This window comes from Lepidothrix coronata, unplaced genomic scaffold (genome assembly GCF_001604755.1).
Source record: "Lepidothrix coronata isolate B3197 unplaced genomic scaffold, Lepidothrix_coronata-1.0 Scaffold14, whole genome shotgun sequence".
Classification (NCBI taxonomy): Eukaryota; Metazoa; Chordata; class Aves; order Passeriformes; family Pipridae; genus Lepidothrix; species Lepidothrix coronata.
Genome location: NW_016690194.1, coordinates 1,519,244 through 1,536,524, shown reverse-complemented (window position 1 = coordinate 1,536,524; position 17,281 = coordinate 1,519,244). Strand labels below are relative to the sequence as shown.

The 17,281-nt window shown below is 36.3% G+C and overlaps 1 protein-coding gene and 1 long non-coding RNA gene across 3 annotated transcripts in view; one reads left to right on the top strand and one right to left on the bottom strand.

The window, feature by feature from the left end:
• Positions 1 to 17,281, top strand: part of SLC24A2 (solute carrier family 24 member 2) — a 113,759-nt gene that overhangs the window by 985 nt on the left and 95,493 nt on the right. Inside the window, exon 2 of the mRNA XM_017806050.1 lies at positions 983 to 2,050. Coding sequence (XP_017661539.1) covers positions 1,118 to 2,050 — 933 coding nt within the window. The 5' untranslated portion in view covers positions 983 to 1,117. The remainder of the gene's footprint in view (positions 1 to 982; positions 2,051 to 17,281) is intronic.
• LOC108493150 lies at positions 5,539 to 14,831 on the bottom strand. Of its 2 annotated transcripts, none has more exons than XR_001873379.1 (4): positions 14,589 to 14,830; positions 10,218 to 10,287; positions 9,573 to 9,691; positions 5,539 to 5,721 (listed from the first exon to the last, which is right to left on the bottom strand). It is a non-coding gene; the product is annotated as an uncharacterized LOC108493150 (long non-coding RNA). The 2 variants fall into 2 exon arrangements; XR_001873380.1 differs by lacking the exon at positions 5,539 to 5,721 and adding an exon at positions 8,008 to 8,712 and having other exon boundaries at positions 14,589 to 14,831.

The following is a 17,281-nucleotide window of genomic DNA, read 5'->3' as shown; positions in this document are numbered from 1 at the left end:
GATGCATATGTAACTAATTTCTACATTACAAATATTCTTCCGAATATTTCGGAAGTTCAATAACCGAAGCACTTGTTATTGTCTAGAGGGGTTTTTTTCCTGTTTTAGAAGTGCCGTTGATCCAGTATGCTCCTCTCTGGCATACATGAATAGTCATTCTCACATAATTTCTCACCATTTCATTTGTTTCATTATCAACTCTTTTGTAAATCTAAACTATTTTCTTAAGGATCTGTAAGAGGAGTACTTTTAAAAGGTACCACATAGGTACTCTTAGTAACATTCTACATTTATAGTTGAATGCTTGACATAAACCCAAACGAAACCAGGGATGACTGAAAATTTTGTCTTGACTCATCCAAGCTAATGTCCTAGGTCTGATCAGAAGCAAGTTGAGTTCTCTATAAACCTGAGTCGATTTTACAGAGGAGCTGAAGACACTGCATTTCGATCCCGTTCCAACAGCATTGTGTTTTATGTACATATCAATGACTGTTGCTCTATGCATACATAATATTTCAATTAATGCTACCTCAGCTGCCTAAAGGGCTGATGAGATGCTTGTTAGCATGTTGCTTTTTTTCAGACATTATTGCCCCTGCATTTGGGATTTGGACATTACATGATCATAGTAGAAAGTAATTACATGAGGTAATAATCTTTGGTAAATAGTAATTTCTTCATTTTTATGCAAGATCTGTGGACAGTTTTTACCTTCCACTAGGTTTTGTTTTGTCAGCAGCTGAAGAGGGCAGTGGCTCATAGGCATAGGAGAGGCATAAAATGATCAGAGTATTGATAGACTGTTATCCACAGTTACTGCTTAAACAAAAATGTCATTGCTGTGTCTGATGGGATGTGACAGGTCTTTATGCTACAGTTGGTAGTATTCTGCTTTAAATTTTAAATTTCACTCAGTCTTTTAGAAGCTTCTAATTACATGCCCTTTCACTAATATTAATAATATGTTTGTCCTTTTAAGACTAATGAAGAAAATACATCCTGCGAAGAGTAAAAGTACTTGATTCTGGGAAGACTCTTAAAGCACCTCTAACTTCAAAGCTGGAGAAAAGTATGAAGGAACAGTTCATCTGACTCCCTCGGCATCTCACACAAAATGGCTCTTCAGAAAAAAACTCTTGCTGGTGTCTTGGAGGAATGGTGTTTGGAAGAACCACTGTTTGGTTGCAGACGGCACCAGAATGTTTGGAAAAAACTGAGACTGATACGAATCGTAGGGCTTCTTGTTAGTGTAGTGGCCATTAGTACTTTCTCACTTTCAATGAGTGCCTTTTTCAAGATGGAACCACATAGCATGGCACTGGTCAGCAGCCTAGATAGCCAAAAGCTGGTGCGTGGTCACCAAAGAACTCTGTTGGATTTCACTGAACAGAATCAAAATGGCACTCTAGACCCACATGCTTCTATGAAATATGAAGCTGGGCATGACAATGAAACAGATGATCATTCAAAGGGAGAGTATCCCACAGACCTTTTCTCTCTTGAGGAGAGAAGACAGGGAGCAGTGATCCTGCATATAATTGGAATGATTTACATGTTTATAGCCTTAGCTATAGTCTGTGATGAGTTCTTTGTTCCTTCCTTGACTGTCATCACTGAAAAACTGGCCATTTCTGATGATGTGGCAGGGGCAACCTTCATGGCTGCTGGTGGGTCAGCCCCAGAACTCTTCACTTCTTTAATAGGAGTGTTTATATCCCACAGCAATGTTGGCATTGGTACAATAGTGGGATCTGCCGTGTTCAATATCCTATTTGTTATTGGAATGTGTGCTTTATTTTCTAAAGAGATCTTGAACCTTACATGGTGGCCACTCTTTCGAGATATGTCCTTTTACATCATTGACTTGATCTTGCTAATCATCTTTTTTCTGGATAACTTCATAATGTGGTGGGAAAGCGTAACACTCCTGACAGCATATTTTTTCTATGTGACTTTCATGAAGTTCAATGTTCAAGTAGAAGAATGGGTGAAGAAATTTTTAAACAGGAACAAGGTTGAGAAGGTAACTACAGATGCTGAAGGAAAGGTTGGTCAATTTTTATTGAATTATATGTAATAATGTCCTTGTAAGTGCTGAGCCTTTTGATATCATAAGGATCCTAATATAGTACAGTAACCAATATAGTACAGTAACCAATATAGTACAGTAACCAATATAAAATAGTTCCATGTTTCGCTCAAATGTCTTTTTGTTTAGTCAAAACTGACTGAAAATAAAAAACAAAAGTAGCCTTCTAGTGAATCAATTTAGCTTCAGAATTATCCCAATCACACAGAAAGAAAGAAAAAAAAAGCCAGCAAAAAGACACAAACCTTTACTCAGCAGTTTGGCACATTGATGAGGTCTGAAATATAGCTACTATTTTTTTCCCTAAGCTTTTGGATAAAGCAGTAACAATATCTGGAGAGAATCTTGTGACAAAACTTGGGTTTCTAAAGACTTTTAATGCACTTTCTTACTCAACCCCCCCCAAATTACTCAGAACAGTATACGAAGGTATTTTTAAATGCATTTTTCATCTACCGATGCTGATAATAAAATAATAACTTCCTGCTGTAATTAGTGGCAATTACATGAAAGAAATCTCTTGAAAAACAGTGACCACAATGGCAAAACTCATAGGTCCTCTGTTTAAGGAGGATGTTTCCCATTTATGGTATTTCCAACTATGCAAACTAATTTTTGACCTCAAGTAAAGAATGAAAGTTATGCACAGAGGGCTTGGTGGGTCTTCAGCAAATATTATAATCTTTTAACCAGCTCTCTTTTTAGAGCAGGCAATATTTAAGGGACCTATGAAGCTGATGTCATAAATACATATATATGTAGTAGTATTTTAATTGGATGCTTAATTCTGAAATTGAATTGCCTGTTTTTATATGACATTGGGGTTATTCATCAGATAAGGTTGTATTATGCAGTAATTACTCAAAGTATCAGGCAGTTAGCTGTTCACTGTTTTGTTTCTTTTGTTTAACAGTCCTGTATGAAGGGTTTGGAAGAGACAGAATCCACTGGTATAAATGCACAAGCATATAAACAGACCACATATAACTATAGAGAAGACCACTCGTTTGTGACTCATGGAAGCCTACTTTTGAAGAGAGAGCTGGATATTTTAGCAGTTATGACAGGTGCATTCAGTTTTAGGGCAAGACACAAAACAAGTCCACCAAAATTAAAATCCAGAAATTCTCATTTATTTATTTTATTTTCTAATTGGGCTTAACAGCTGTACACTTACTTGTAACTTTATTTTTTTCACTTTCGTTCTGTTTTGTTTTTTTTTTCCAAAAATTAGCATACTCATCTTTATCTTTCTCAAAATGCTCAATTGGGATTTTATAAGTAAATGAAAAGAAAGGTCAACAGCAACAAAGTACTTGCTCTAATTAATGAAGGGCTTCTTTAATTATGTTAGTTGGTTTCTAAGTAATGTAAGATTTCACAGTGCATTGTAAGTACTTTGACAGTTTGTGCTAAATGTGTGTAATGCTAGGAAGACTATGGTATATGAAGCAACCATTTAATGAACTTTCATCTGCCCATAAACTGGACAGAAAATGTAAATCTATAACTGGTCTTAAACAATTATCAATATGAAAAACAACTGCCTCCTGTTGTTCAGGCTATAGGGTGAGGTAGAGTAGCTAAATACCAAAGTAATTGCTCAATTATGAACAGAAGAATGAATCATTTGCAAGCCATTTTCAACATTATTTATATTTGAAGTACTCTAGATGGACTTGATTTTTAAAGATACCTTTAGGACCACTCGTTTCATATTTTAATTACTTAGAGTTTGTTCATAATGTAGGTACACAATTTCAGATAGGGATGAAAAAAATCAGAAAACTGGCTACTTTTCCTAAAAACACAAGCTTTGCGTTGTATGTTTCATGAAAATGTTTTTCCTGAATTATCTTGAAGCTAATTAAAATGATAAAATAATGCGTTCACAAATCATTTAGGGGTAAAGGGAGATAAAAGATGCTCTAATTTTATTGCAATTTAGCTAATAAATATTTTCTGCTTCCTGGTGAAAACAGCTTCTGAAGGTGTCAGACCATGGTTTTCCTCTTTAAGTCATGCTGTAAAGGCATATTTTCGAATATTCCATTGACACTTTGAAATTATAAGTCATTATGAATTATTTTATTATTCGGTGGAACAGCATTTAGCAAGATGAATGAACTCATGATTTTCTCATAGCAAGAATTATGTTACAGATTATGTTCTTTGGAAAGAATCCCCGTGAAGTTCTGTGTTCATTTATTTACTATTAGTAGACAATTGTTTTTCTTGCTTTTAAATTAAAAACAAACAAACAAAACAAAAGAAAAAAAAAAACACAAGGAAAAAACCCTATCACATATCCTAGGCCTGATAGAGATGTCTAAGTTTTTTAGCTTAAAAAACTTAGCTTTTTTATCCTTTGTCTAAAGCAAAGGATAAAATCTTTTTATAGTCTGAGATCTGGTGCCTAGTACCAAATGCAATACACGTGTGTTTATTTCCTAAACACTGAGGGTTTTAAGTATCATGGAAGTGATACTCTTGGCTATTGGTGGCAAAGGATGCTTAATTTCTACAGTGTTAGCTGTTAGCTTAGATTGTTCCAAGTCATCAAGATTGTGATTTGTCAATGCAAAATAAAATTGTATATAATCAAGTTGGTATACTCAACACATAATTTGCACTCTCAGGGGCTTTCTCATAGAAGCTTTTTCACTCTCTTTTCCCCAGTTAGGGCAGAGAATTGCTAGGCAGCTCTCTGAAACTGGTGGGTTAGTGTGTCTTGGAATAATTTTATTTCAGGAGAGTGTAGAAAATTCTCTTTCCTCTAACCAATGCTCCCTCTGCCTATCTGTTGTTGATTCTGCTGCTGCCAAACTGGCAAGTGTTCTGCTAAAAAAACTTGTGTGTCGTATTTATCTTTAAGACTGTTGTAATCTGAAAGCAGCTCAAGAAATTTGAGAAGTCTAAATAAGGCATCATAAAGCTGGATAGTTGAAGGGTTAGGTTGCTTATTAGCAAGCAAGTATCAAAGAGTAAAAATCTAATCAGATAAAAAACCTCTTGAGATACTAAAATGTGTTTTAATGTTGAGTATTTTTATTATCAGTTGTCTTGAAGGGTTGAAGAAAGTTTTACATTCTCAAGGACAGTATTTCCCATGAGAAAAGGTCTTAGATATGAATGATTTTTCTACTTAGCTTTCACCTGCTCTAGGTGTATTCATGCGGTTGCTCGAATGCACGAGTATCTCTATAGATGCCTTTCAGATTCCTTTCCCATTTTTAAGAATTAAAGCACATTTTTTTTTTTACTAGAAAAGTGTTACTATTTGATCTTAGCTAGTTTTTCTGATCTTGTTTTCTTTAGTATGTTGGTTACTTGTACAAATGTGAATGTAGACAGAGTACTCTATATGAATTTCATTGTACTCACTATTTTCCTTCACAAGCATTCAAACAAATACAGTCTGGACTATTAAAGGGTCCACGCTGAGAAAATCTGGTAACTTGAATTTTCTGAACAATTTTGTGACACCGATGAGAACAGACTACAAGCTTTATGCATTTAGAGTTCATAGGGTGTATTGGCAAGATCCTGTTTGAACTGTGGAGAGTTGAAGTGTGGAGAGCCCCATGTAACCATCAAGGAAGCCTGATACTGAGGAATGCCAGAGATCACTGTGAAAGGGATGAAAAAAAAGGAGAATAGATGAAAAAGCGAGACAACATGAAAAGACAAAAAGCAGATTGTTTTTAAGTTTACAATGTAGGATGGCATATGGCATATGCAGATCAAGATGGGTCCCTGACAAGAGACACTGAGCCCTATGAGCTGCTCTGAATGTGCCGTACAGTAGGTAGTATGATCCCACCATCAGATATACCCACAAGTTCCTTCCAGCCTAACTTATTCTGTGGCATGATTTTTAGGTTTTATGTAGCTATCCTGCAAAGATGATTTTTTAGGACTGAGGTAGAAACTTTTAAATTAATTTTACATCTTCCTCAGCTGAATGAAGGTGTTTAAAAACAGAAGCCTGAAATTGAGTGTGACAGACTGGAAGAGGAAAATGGGAAAAGCTGATGTTCAAAGTTCTTCAAAATTAGACTTTTTTGACCCTCTGCTAAGGTTTCGGCCTTTTCTTGTTATCTGTCCTGGTGAAGATACATTGAATATATTATGTTGCACTAAAACATCATGTGAAACTACATTTCAGTTGTTAAGTACTTTCTTTAATGTAGCATGGAGATCACTGCAGAAATGCTTGAATCAGATGATTCAGGAAATAACTCAAAACAGTTCTATTTGGCAGCTAGAAGAACAGAATGTGGGTGGCACAAGGATATTGTGCAATGACATCTGTTTCACTGACAGTAGCATTTTAGATAAATAGCTTATGGTATAGTTAAGACAGTTTTTCTACATTTATGGAGAACTACATTTGTAAAATGAGCTTTTTTTACCAACAAGGCATAGTTAATATTATATTGCCAATTTTGTTGTCTTAAAAGTCTTGAATAGCTTGTGTGTGATATTTTAAGATCCACATTGATCTCAAGTGTTGCCACGTTTCATTTGATGGCAGTGTTTGCATTCTAAAGGAACGGTTGTTAACAGTATTTTTAGGTACTTCCCTGCTTAGTGGCTGTATTAACTCTACATATACACAGTCACTATTATAATGTATGATCTAATATGTGTCTGTTACAGGGAAGATATGAATTATCTGCATGCATGTAGGAAAAACTGAAACTCCTGAACCGTTCTTTTTCAGGGTTTCTTAATGTTGAATCCACAGTAACTGTAACTCTATAGAATAAGTTTTCTTCTCTCACTACCAACAACAGATTTTTTTTCATAGTTTTCACAGTTCATAGTGTTTCATGTTCTTAGGGAGATCAGTCTTATTCTACAGACATTTCTCAGTTGGTCTACTTGTGCAAGCGTGTGTGTGAATATAGAGCTATGATATCTGGATCTTGCAAGATAGCTACATTGTTTAAAATACATGTTTGGAATGTGAGCATCATCACTGTCATTGTCCATCTTTTGCTTTGATAGAAGTCTGGTTTTGTGTCACATTTTATCTGTTTTTATTATATAAAAAATTTTTAAGCTACTTCTGTGTTAACTTAATGTTACTCTAGAAGCACTAACTGTTAGTTTGCCTTGGGTTTTTATGATTGCTGTTTCGGTTTAGGGCTATAAACTGACATAACCAAAGGCTGGCACTTTATATATGCAACTGTTAGTACAGTGAAATGGATACTATTCTCTGTTTCTTTTAGCACCTCTCAGTAATTTGTTGACTACAAAACAATGATAATAGTTTTCACTGCTGAACCTCTTGTTTTGTACATTTGAACCCTGGTAATGAACAAAAGTGACAGCAGGCAAATGTAGTGTAGATTAAATGCTCTTAAATCATGGGCATCCACTAAGATTCATTAGTCAGCCCTTATTGATTATGCTGGGAAAAAGAAAGGTAAAACCGTGCCACCTTTAATTAATAGCAAAGGGAAAACATACTCATCAATATATTAGAAAAATAAAAAGCATATATAATTAAAAAGAAGTCAGATGATATTTCTTAGAGACTGCACAAAACCAGCTGTGTTGGCAATTGTTTGCCATGCTGTATTTCAGAACTGCAGACGTGATTGAATTTGTTGTGCCAGAAGCTGTACAAGGAGAGGAATATGAAGTCCCAAAGTCTTGAGAGTTTATAAATGTTTTTCCATACTTTAGTCCAGATTGTCAACAGAATGTGGGAGCTACAGAAGACTGTAGGTGGAATTTCAATCCCCAAATCAATATACCAGACCTCAAAATATCTGCCTGATTTGGGGTGCTTAATCTCTGAAGGAGCTTTACTTTAAAACAGAGAAAAACAGAGAAGATGTTCAGATGCCATTGTTTTGCTTCCAGGCTTGTTCAAAAATGCCAGACCTAGGTACAGCAGCATAGTACATCTGCTTTTCCATCTGACCCATATTCCTCTACTTTTTCCCCCAGTAGTTCTCCAGATTTACCTCACAAATAAAAGTTTAACAAAATCCAGTGGCTTTTACAAGTTCTTCAGATTTTGGTGATGAGAGGGCTCCACTTCTGTGCCATTACATACAGATCTCCCACTCACTTGCTCATTTTCAGTGGAGCTGCACTCATTATATTTTGAGTGGTAAGGCACAGCTGACTCCCCTATTTTTCTTGTCTTGTTTTAAATGGCTGTAGTGAGCCTTCCACAACATGTGTTTTAAAGTGTGTGGAAGCTGCCCTACAGCAGTGCTTGTTGCAGTGTTGAGGGTGCCATACTTAGAGTGATGCTCTGGGCACTGCTGACTTTGGGGTGACCTTGGCCTTTCTGAGTGGTGACACTCCCCAGGCAGCCAAACAGTGCACTGCCAGGGCCACAGGACAAAAAAATTAGATTAGATGAAGTGCTTCTTCCCTGCTGATGATCTGGGGTTTTTTTGGTTTTATTAGCAGGAGTCAGTTTTCCACTGCCAACTGCAGAGGTGAGAAAAGAGATTCTTTTTTGTCCTTTCTCCTCTGATTTTTTTGCCCCAAGAATTAATGGATTTTTCTTTTGCAACTGTCGAATAAGATTATAGCCAATTCAATTTTTTTACTGCATAATGGATATTATGTTCAGGCTGAAGAAAGTCCTACAACAAAAGAGATGTATAAGAGGAAGTCAGGAAAGTTCTGAAAAATAAGGTATGTGCCCCTACTTGTCTTAAAAAGATCTATGTGAAATAAATGAGTATTGTTTTATACACAGGATATAGAACAGATGGGAAAATATATTAGAGATGAGTGTAGGTAAACATCTGTAACATCTGTAACAAGACATATCTATCTAGCAACCTCTTTTGCTCTTTATAAAATAAATTTCAATATAAATAATACTTCCTATTTTCTCCCTAGGCATTTACCATGTTTTGCCTAACCTGCAAACTGTGACCAGAGTGGTGTTCCCAAGTCTGTAGAATAAAGAATGGAGTTTCCTTTGCCTTAACCTAGATTAGCCATATTCCATTGTATTTCAGCCAGCTTTTATTTAAACACTGTTTTTTATTATTTATTATTTAACTTAATGTCTGGTTCCATAAATCTGTATGGCAGTAAGTGTGCTATTGGCACAAACTAGAGATTCAAATTCTGTCAGGGTGCTGACAATTATTTTAGAACCTACAATGACAAGATAGAGCAAATACTGGGTAATTGTAATGAATTTATTATGCACAGATATGCATCGTAAGAGGAGGCATAAGAGATTTATAAAAAGAAAGGTGGCTGGTTTTGTGATTAGTTTTTTTTATTCAAAACCCCTTATTAAGTACTTATCTGAAAATCACTATCTTCCTTTATCAGTACAAACCAAATATCTTAGTAATACTTAGCTGTGCATTTAAAAATTCTGGAAATTTGGCCTGTGAAATAAAACTCCTTCTTATAGAATGCTCTTGACACCGTACTGTTCTAAGACAAGCATAAATGTTTTAACTATTATTAATTTTCTTACCAAAGTATTGAGATGATAATCTGGTTTCCATTAGACTAGGTCCTTAGACAATTGTATGAAATCACAGTTCCTCCTCTCAGTAACTCACGGTGTAAAAAGATAAATACTATTCAGAGTACCTGATGAGAAGAACATGATTTATCATGTATATAGTTTTATTTACATTGATATATGCTTACTCTTCTCTACAGTTAGCATACCATCAGTCTTTTCCTTCTCACCCAAGCTGTGACTGAGTTGTTGATTATTTATTAAACATAAATGTTCTAGAAATAATTTAAATAAATAGTTTATTTCTCCATGTGATCTAGCAATAGATCTTTGCAAGTGTTAGTCAATGATAGATTTGGTAGAAGGCAGCATCTTTTTGTATAACAGGACCTAAGTCAAAGTAGTACTATTGTTGCTCTGTTTTGCTTTTGGAGAAAACAGGCAGATCAGATGGTATGGGTTTAGTTTGGTTTTATTGTAAATTTGTGTGTGTGAAATTCTTGCAATTGTATTGTTAAGTGCAGGTCAGTGACACAGGCAAACTAAAAATCCCAAGTTACAGCAGCCTTAGGGCATGCTCTTGGCAAACAAATTACATCTAACAGACAATATATTGTAGTATGTTACCACATTTCATTATTTTGCAGGCAATACCTGTATCTTAGAGGAAATACAGTTGGTATTTGCTGTCATTGGTCATTCACTGGTTTACATGTGTTCCTATCTGAAAAAAGGAAATGAAAAAAATGCAGTATTGGAAAAACATTGCCTTGCTGGGTCTTGGGTCTTGGGAGAGCAATGTGAATTTTATGTGTCGATCATGTATTTGTTTCTACAGCAGGTGGAGGGTTCAGAGCTCGTGTTGCCTCGAAAGCAGCTCTATCTAGCAGTATAACTACTGCTCTGCCTTAACCAACAGTGGCTCACTTTGGGTGATTTTACTGTCCCTGCCAGATGCAATTTCATTAGGACAGTTCAAAGAACAGCTACTGCTCAGTTACTGTGTTTTGCACTATTCCATTACTATTCCTATGTTCTCCGTATTGTGATTTACATGAATAGCTATAAATAGCTATGTTCTTGGATGACTTCCTTTGTGCAATGATATTAAAATTGCTATGAAGCCATACACTTAAGGGATTAATAAATTGGCACAAAATTTTTTCTTGTTTGAGGAAGAATAAAGATAGCAGCGAATTTGTACTGCAAACTACACTGACAAATTAATCAAAAATTTTCCTCAGGAATTAATCCTGCTTTATCACTTCTTAACTGCTTAATGCTGAGAGTCTAGTCTGAAGTCAGCAGTAATACCAGTGACATTTATTGCATAACCAACTAGTGTAAACTCTTCACCCTCTCACATTACTGTAAAACACCTCTAGTGGATATAGAGCACTAAGGAAAAGGCACGTCTGCTGTCACAGCCTGTGTTGGGTGACCTTCAAGGCTTCATTCAAGACCTGTCCAGTTATGTAGATTATTGCCCAAGGGAGAAAGTTGAAGTTTGCAGGGTTTGTAACACTAGAGGATTAGCACCTCTTTTGGGATCAATCAGATGTTAATTTTGGTGTTTTGTTTTTTTTTAATTTGTGCTGCAAGCTTTCATCAAGTTACTAATTGAAGTCCTTTTGCTGATTCCATGCACAATCACCAAGTTAGCTAAAATTTATGGCAATCAAGTGTTTGAGTGGAAAAAAATCAGATTTTGGAACTCCAAGAATTACTTTGTTCCGAAGTAGTTAGAAATAATTCATATTATTACTTACAGGTCATCTGAAGTAATTTGAAAGCATCAGGCTCTCTAGCAACTACTCTTTTCTGTATATTTTTATTTAAATATTCCAATTTTTCTGCTTTATTCTTAAATTCATTGTCTTTATTTACTACACTTTTAATTTAGAATGTTTCTGGTAGAAACATATTCCGTTTGAAGTCTTGATCTGGGCTGGATTTGTAGTGCTGCAGTGATATACATAATTATTAAATACTCCGCAAAGCTTGGATTAAGAAGTTATTATATTCTCTCTATGTTGGAAACCATGAAAAACTGTTAAATTCTCCAGTTCTGAATGAGTTTTTTGGAAGCAGACACAACAATCCTAGTTTCTCTCTGGAAGTCACAGACAGAATATCTGAGTCTCCTCTCAAAACCAGTGGCAAAATTCCTTTAAAATTTAGTCAGAGACTGATCATGGGCTGCATTTTGGAGGAATATTGCTACTGGTTTTTGTGTTCAGTTTTTGAAGTAAAATCACTACTTGCTGCCACTCAGAATCTTCTCTACACATTATAATGAAGTAGTTTTGTAACCTTTTGATTGTCTCATTCTCAGTCTGTACTGGAACCATTAACCATTTGTGTGTGTGTGTGTGTGTAGGCCCACCTGTGCATACATGTGCATATATGCACACATAATTGTCAGTCTGAAAAGGTAAGTGAGAAACAGTGCAGATCCATAGGATGGTAATTTTGCATGCTTCCTACACCATTTTACCTGTCTTCTGCCTCGTGACCCATTTCCATAAGACCTACTCAATTATTTAAAGTTTCTGAGCAGCACATTTCTCATAGGTTTTTTCCAAATTAGGTATTCAGAGAAAAATGTCTATTTTTCTCCTTAAATTTGGACACCTAAGAAACAAAAAATCATTCCTGCCTGAGGCCAAGGACATGATGTACTAAGCTATTGGCATATTTTATTGTACCTTAATGTATCATATTAGTAATTCCCTATCCTGTGTCTCTACAGAGAAAGAAACAGGAGGTCTTTTCACTGTAGTGGGTTGATTTCTTGCTTTCCAGTAAGGTAATGAGGACTTGATTCTATCACGGGAATGGCCCAGGGTGTTATTCTTTACAACATGACAATTCATGCAGAAAAAAAGGCCATTTCTTATACAGATGAAAGGCCAACAGCTGCAATTACAGTTACTAAAATTTGTTACATAAGCAAGAAACTGTGTAGTAAGTTGGGACATGAATTTAAGATATTACTTTCTTCACTTTAATTTACCCAGAAAGCATAAGTCTTTTTAAGCAAAGGATTAGAAAAGTTGCCAAAACCATTCCCTACTTAGTTTACAATATATTCATACATATATTTCTGAATATATTAGTAATTATTTGCAAATATCAGTATTGAAAATAAGTATTTTAAAATATATTACTACTGGAATTACTTATTTTATTGTTTGGATAACTTCCTGAGTCCCTTTTTTGTTTGCAAGTAATGCCATAAGAGTATTTAGAATGTAATATAGTGTATATGTATTTAGCATTTAAAAAAAAAAAAGGGCATGCAGCCCCTTCTTTTTAGAGCTATGGGAAATAAATGTTGATTTATAATCTCATACATGGACATGGCTGAAAAATACAGACTTTCATTTTAAAATAACAGCAATAGGCTCAGTAACAGGCATGGACTGAACTGCAGACTCATGTCTTAGCTTTGGATTTAAGGGTCGAGATGTCGTTCTCTCTTTCATTTAATCGTCTTAAAAAACCTGTGGCTTTCAAGCCTTCTAGAAGATTGTACAGTGTGCTGTAGGAAAGTTTTATTTCTGCTTGCTTGATTGGATTACTGTGGGCAAAAAAAAAAGGTCAGCGTATTGACAGCAAACCAGTCTTGAGGCAAGGTAAGAACACGTGACATCCGAGAGAAACATGGTCGGGCTTGGTGGAAACAAACCAGATAGCATACATGAGGCTGTCATTTAGTGGTGTGCTGTTTTTTAAGCATCTTGGTTAAGCATAATCTTTTTACCAAAGTTTAAATGTTAGTAAATTTTCTTTTTAACATTCTTCCCATGATTAACATTATTGCCCCTCCTTAAAATTTTACGAGAAATAGTAAGGAAAAAAACTGAAATGAAACTTGAACAAACCTGTAGGTGTAGATTTTTATAATTACACTGAATAAAAGGTAGTTTTGAAGTGGATGACAAGTTTTGCTGTTGATTTTGTTGAAAGTGAAATTAAACCCAAAAGTTAGGGCATTGAGAGTTATGATTTTGCTGCTTCTCAGATCTCTATGTGCAACTATATAATTCCAAACCTCTGAACTGCTCTTGTTCTCTATTAAATCACCCTTAGTAAACAAGGAAAACAATTTCTTTTGGACTTGTAGCAAGCAAAATGGGCATTATCAGTTTCCTGTGCCCTTGAACTCAAAGTGCAAAAGGGCACTCAGTGTTTCACAGCCTGATCTGTCCTGTCTGTGGTTAATTTTTGGATTATTGATAAATATCAAAGCAATTATTGTATGCTGGGACTATAATAGTATTTTCACAGACCCATCATCCCTAGAAACCACTGCTGCCTTAGTTGTTTTTAGGGAGTCTGTCTCTTAAGGGAAATACTGGATATGGGTAATACTGGGAAATACTGGATATTACTTTCTGAAAGGTAGGAAAAGCTAATGCTCTACAATTTGTTAATTAGTGCACATGCAGGCACATTTTTGTGAGTGATACAGTGGAGGAAAACTTTTCTCTGGTCTTCCTATGGAGAAATACTATGCAAAAATAAAAAGACTAATTTTCAGATTTGATTGATCTGCATTCAGAATTGCCAATGAGAAGCTCAAGATGTAGACAATTGCAGAATCCAGTTCTTGGCCCCATATTCGTTTGGCTTAGCTGTGCTGCCTGACCTATGAACATAGCCTCCACAGGTTACTTTTGTGATCACTACAGAGAAATGGGCATTTTTATAAAATAGATTCATTGAGTTTGGAAAAGATACTTAAGATCATCGAGTCTAGCTGTTAGCCTAGCACCTCCAGTTCCACCACTAAACATGTCCTTAAGTACCACATCTATGCAGCTTTAAAGTACCTCCAGGGATAGTGACTCAAAGCACTTCCCTGGGCATGCTGTTCCAATGTTTGACCAACCTTTCAGTGAAGAAATTTTTCTTAATATCATAGCTAAACCTTCCCTGGTGCAACTTGAGGCCATTTCCTCTTGTCCTATCCCTTGTTACCTGGGAAAAGAGACCAACACCGACCTGATAACAACTTACTTTCAGATAGTTTTAGAGAGCAGTAAGGTGCCTCCTGAGCCTCTTTTTCTCCAGGCTAAGCAACCCGGGCTCTCTCAGCCTTTCCTCATAGCTCTTGGGCTCCAGACTCTTCACCAGCTCTATTGCCCTTCTCTGGACATGCTTCAGCACCGCAATATCTGTCCTGTACTCAGTGAAGGGCCTAGAACTGAAAATGGAATCTGAGGTGTGGCCTCACAATGGATGATCACTGTCCTTGTCCTGCTGCCCACATTATTGCTGAGAAAGGCCAGGATGCCACTGGCCTTCCTGGCAACCTGGGCCAACTGCTGGCTCATGTTTAACCGGCTGTCAACCAATACTCCACCAATAGTTCTTTCTTGTAAGGATTAATCCTCTCCTGACCTGAAACTGGGCAAAATTAATCAGGGCTATATCATCTGAAGCAATAGGCTGGTAAAATTTGAAAAACCATCTCCTGTGCTTTTATTGCTATACCCTGAATACTTAACCACAATGTTGCCTTTTCTAACACCTGGAATTACGTCAGTGTGAGTACATGTGTGAGTGTGACAACCTGGTGTCATTTTGCACGGGGTCACCTTTCAGATAGAGGTAATTAAAAGTTACTCTTTTTCTATGCCACCAAGCAAAATGAAATGCATATTCAACAGTTAATCTAGTCTGTGAATATTTCATTTGCTCCCTCTCTGCTCAGGTCAGTATGTAGGTATCACGTGTGGTTCCAAAGCGGTACATAAGGCAAATAAGCTATTAAGTGAGGCTTACTGTTATTTATAGAAAAGTTACCAGCACTGCAGCCAGAGACACTGTTAACATACGTGATTCATAGCAGATTTTTCTGGGTTATCTTTTCAATAAGACAAGGTATAATTTTAACTTTCAGAGAATTACAATATTGCTTAACTACTTAACCCAATTGTTAATTAATTAATTTTTTACTAGCCTTCCGTGTGCACGTCTGAACATTTACAACAAGTGAATTACATTGTATAGAGCTCCTAAAATAACAAGGAAACCCTTGCTAGGATTCTGCAACTCCGGCTTCCAATGAAAAAAGAGTGATTAATTATGAAAATCCAGATTACGTTTTCCCTGCCCATCTGCTTTTAACTGTTTTTAGATGTTTGTTCTTCAGATTTAAATGGTAATTATTATTTTCAAAAATTTCACAACACAGTGAAGGAATAGAGCCTGCTGTAAGGACATATGTGTACACACAGGCCTTAACAAAAGGAAATCACTTTGCAGTCATGGCTCATTCAGAATTATTGGTTGAGTTTGGGCAAGCAATGTATTTTACAGTGTCTCAGATCTCCTCAGACTTGCAAAATCCTATGCCTGTCTTATTAATTTGTGGAAAAAAACCCAACCCCTGAATGCCCTTGGAAGTCACTCCATTAAAATAACCAGTGCTACAACATCTGTGTGTAGCATTTCACTCATTAAATATAGAGCATCATCTGTTTCTTCCTCTTTAGTAGTTCTGACCATCACCCTTTTTTGACACTGTCAATGAATTGTCAAAGTAATGATTATCACATCATCATGTATCAACGTAAGGGTAGAAGAATAAGGTTTAAGGGTAGGAAGTTGATAATGAGAAACGTGTCTTTTTAAAAAGGCAAAATTCCTTCCATTGAGGATTTGATGCCACACCTCATTGTTATACCTATATTACTTCATGTTAATTAGTGATTTTGTACCAAAGATACCACTATCCATTTGCCATGGAAAATGAAAAATTTACTGTCTTGCCTTCACTGAGCACACCTCTGAGACATGAGTACATTCTTTCTAAGTGTAGAGGATGGGGTGTGGAGGATTGGCCACTGCTAAGCCTTAGTCCATGCTCCCTGACCTCTTCTAGGGGCAACTCTGGTTGCAGTTTGTTCACCAAGCCTCTTATATCAAAGGAAGAATAAGCAAACCCAGCAGGTTTTGGTTAAGGATCTGACTTACCTGATTTCCTAATATCTAGACATTTCTGTTCTGATATGTCGGGTTTGTCAGATGCTGCCAGGGACTGAGATCATTGCATAACCGTTTCCTTAAGTGTGGGCCATGAAATCCTTTCTGGCAGCCTGTGAAAGACCACATAGCAAAATACTTCCTGATATCAAGAGCAGAAGGATCTCTTCTTTCAGCTCCAAACGTCAGCTTGGGATTGTGCGTTGCAGAGAGCTGACCAGATGTGTGGAGCTGGCTTTCTATTTACAGTAGATGGATATTGGTATTGTTGGTTTTAATGAGTTTTGGATAGATTCAAAGAGCTAAAGAACTTTATGTAATTGCAGCATACTCTCTGCAGAAAGTGCTGACCATTATGATATTGCTTGGTATCAAACATGGTGAAAAAGGGAAGCAGGACTTTGTAACTCTTGATGACATCCTGTACCTTGCTGACTTTTTGTATTAGAGAGGGGCTATATTGCCTGATATTAACCCCTCTAACAAGAACTTTGACAGAAATATCAAAGCCTTTCTAGTTTTTCTAGGCTTGAGAAAAATAGAGCTGTTACTATAGGATGCTGGTTGATAGAGAACTTCTGTCTTCTTTAAGCTGACTTCCAGCCCAAAGAGCTCAGCAGCGTCTGCAAAGCAGGATGTTAAACGCTGCAGAGCTGCTTCTGTGTGGGCAACAAGGGCGGCATCATCAGCATAAAGCAGCTCCTGGACAAGATGGTCTAAGG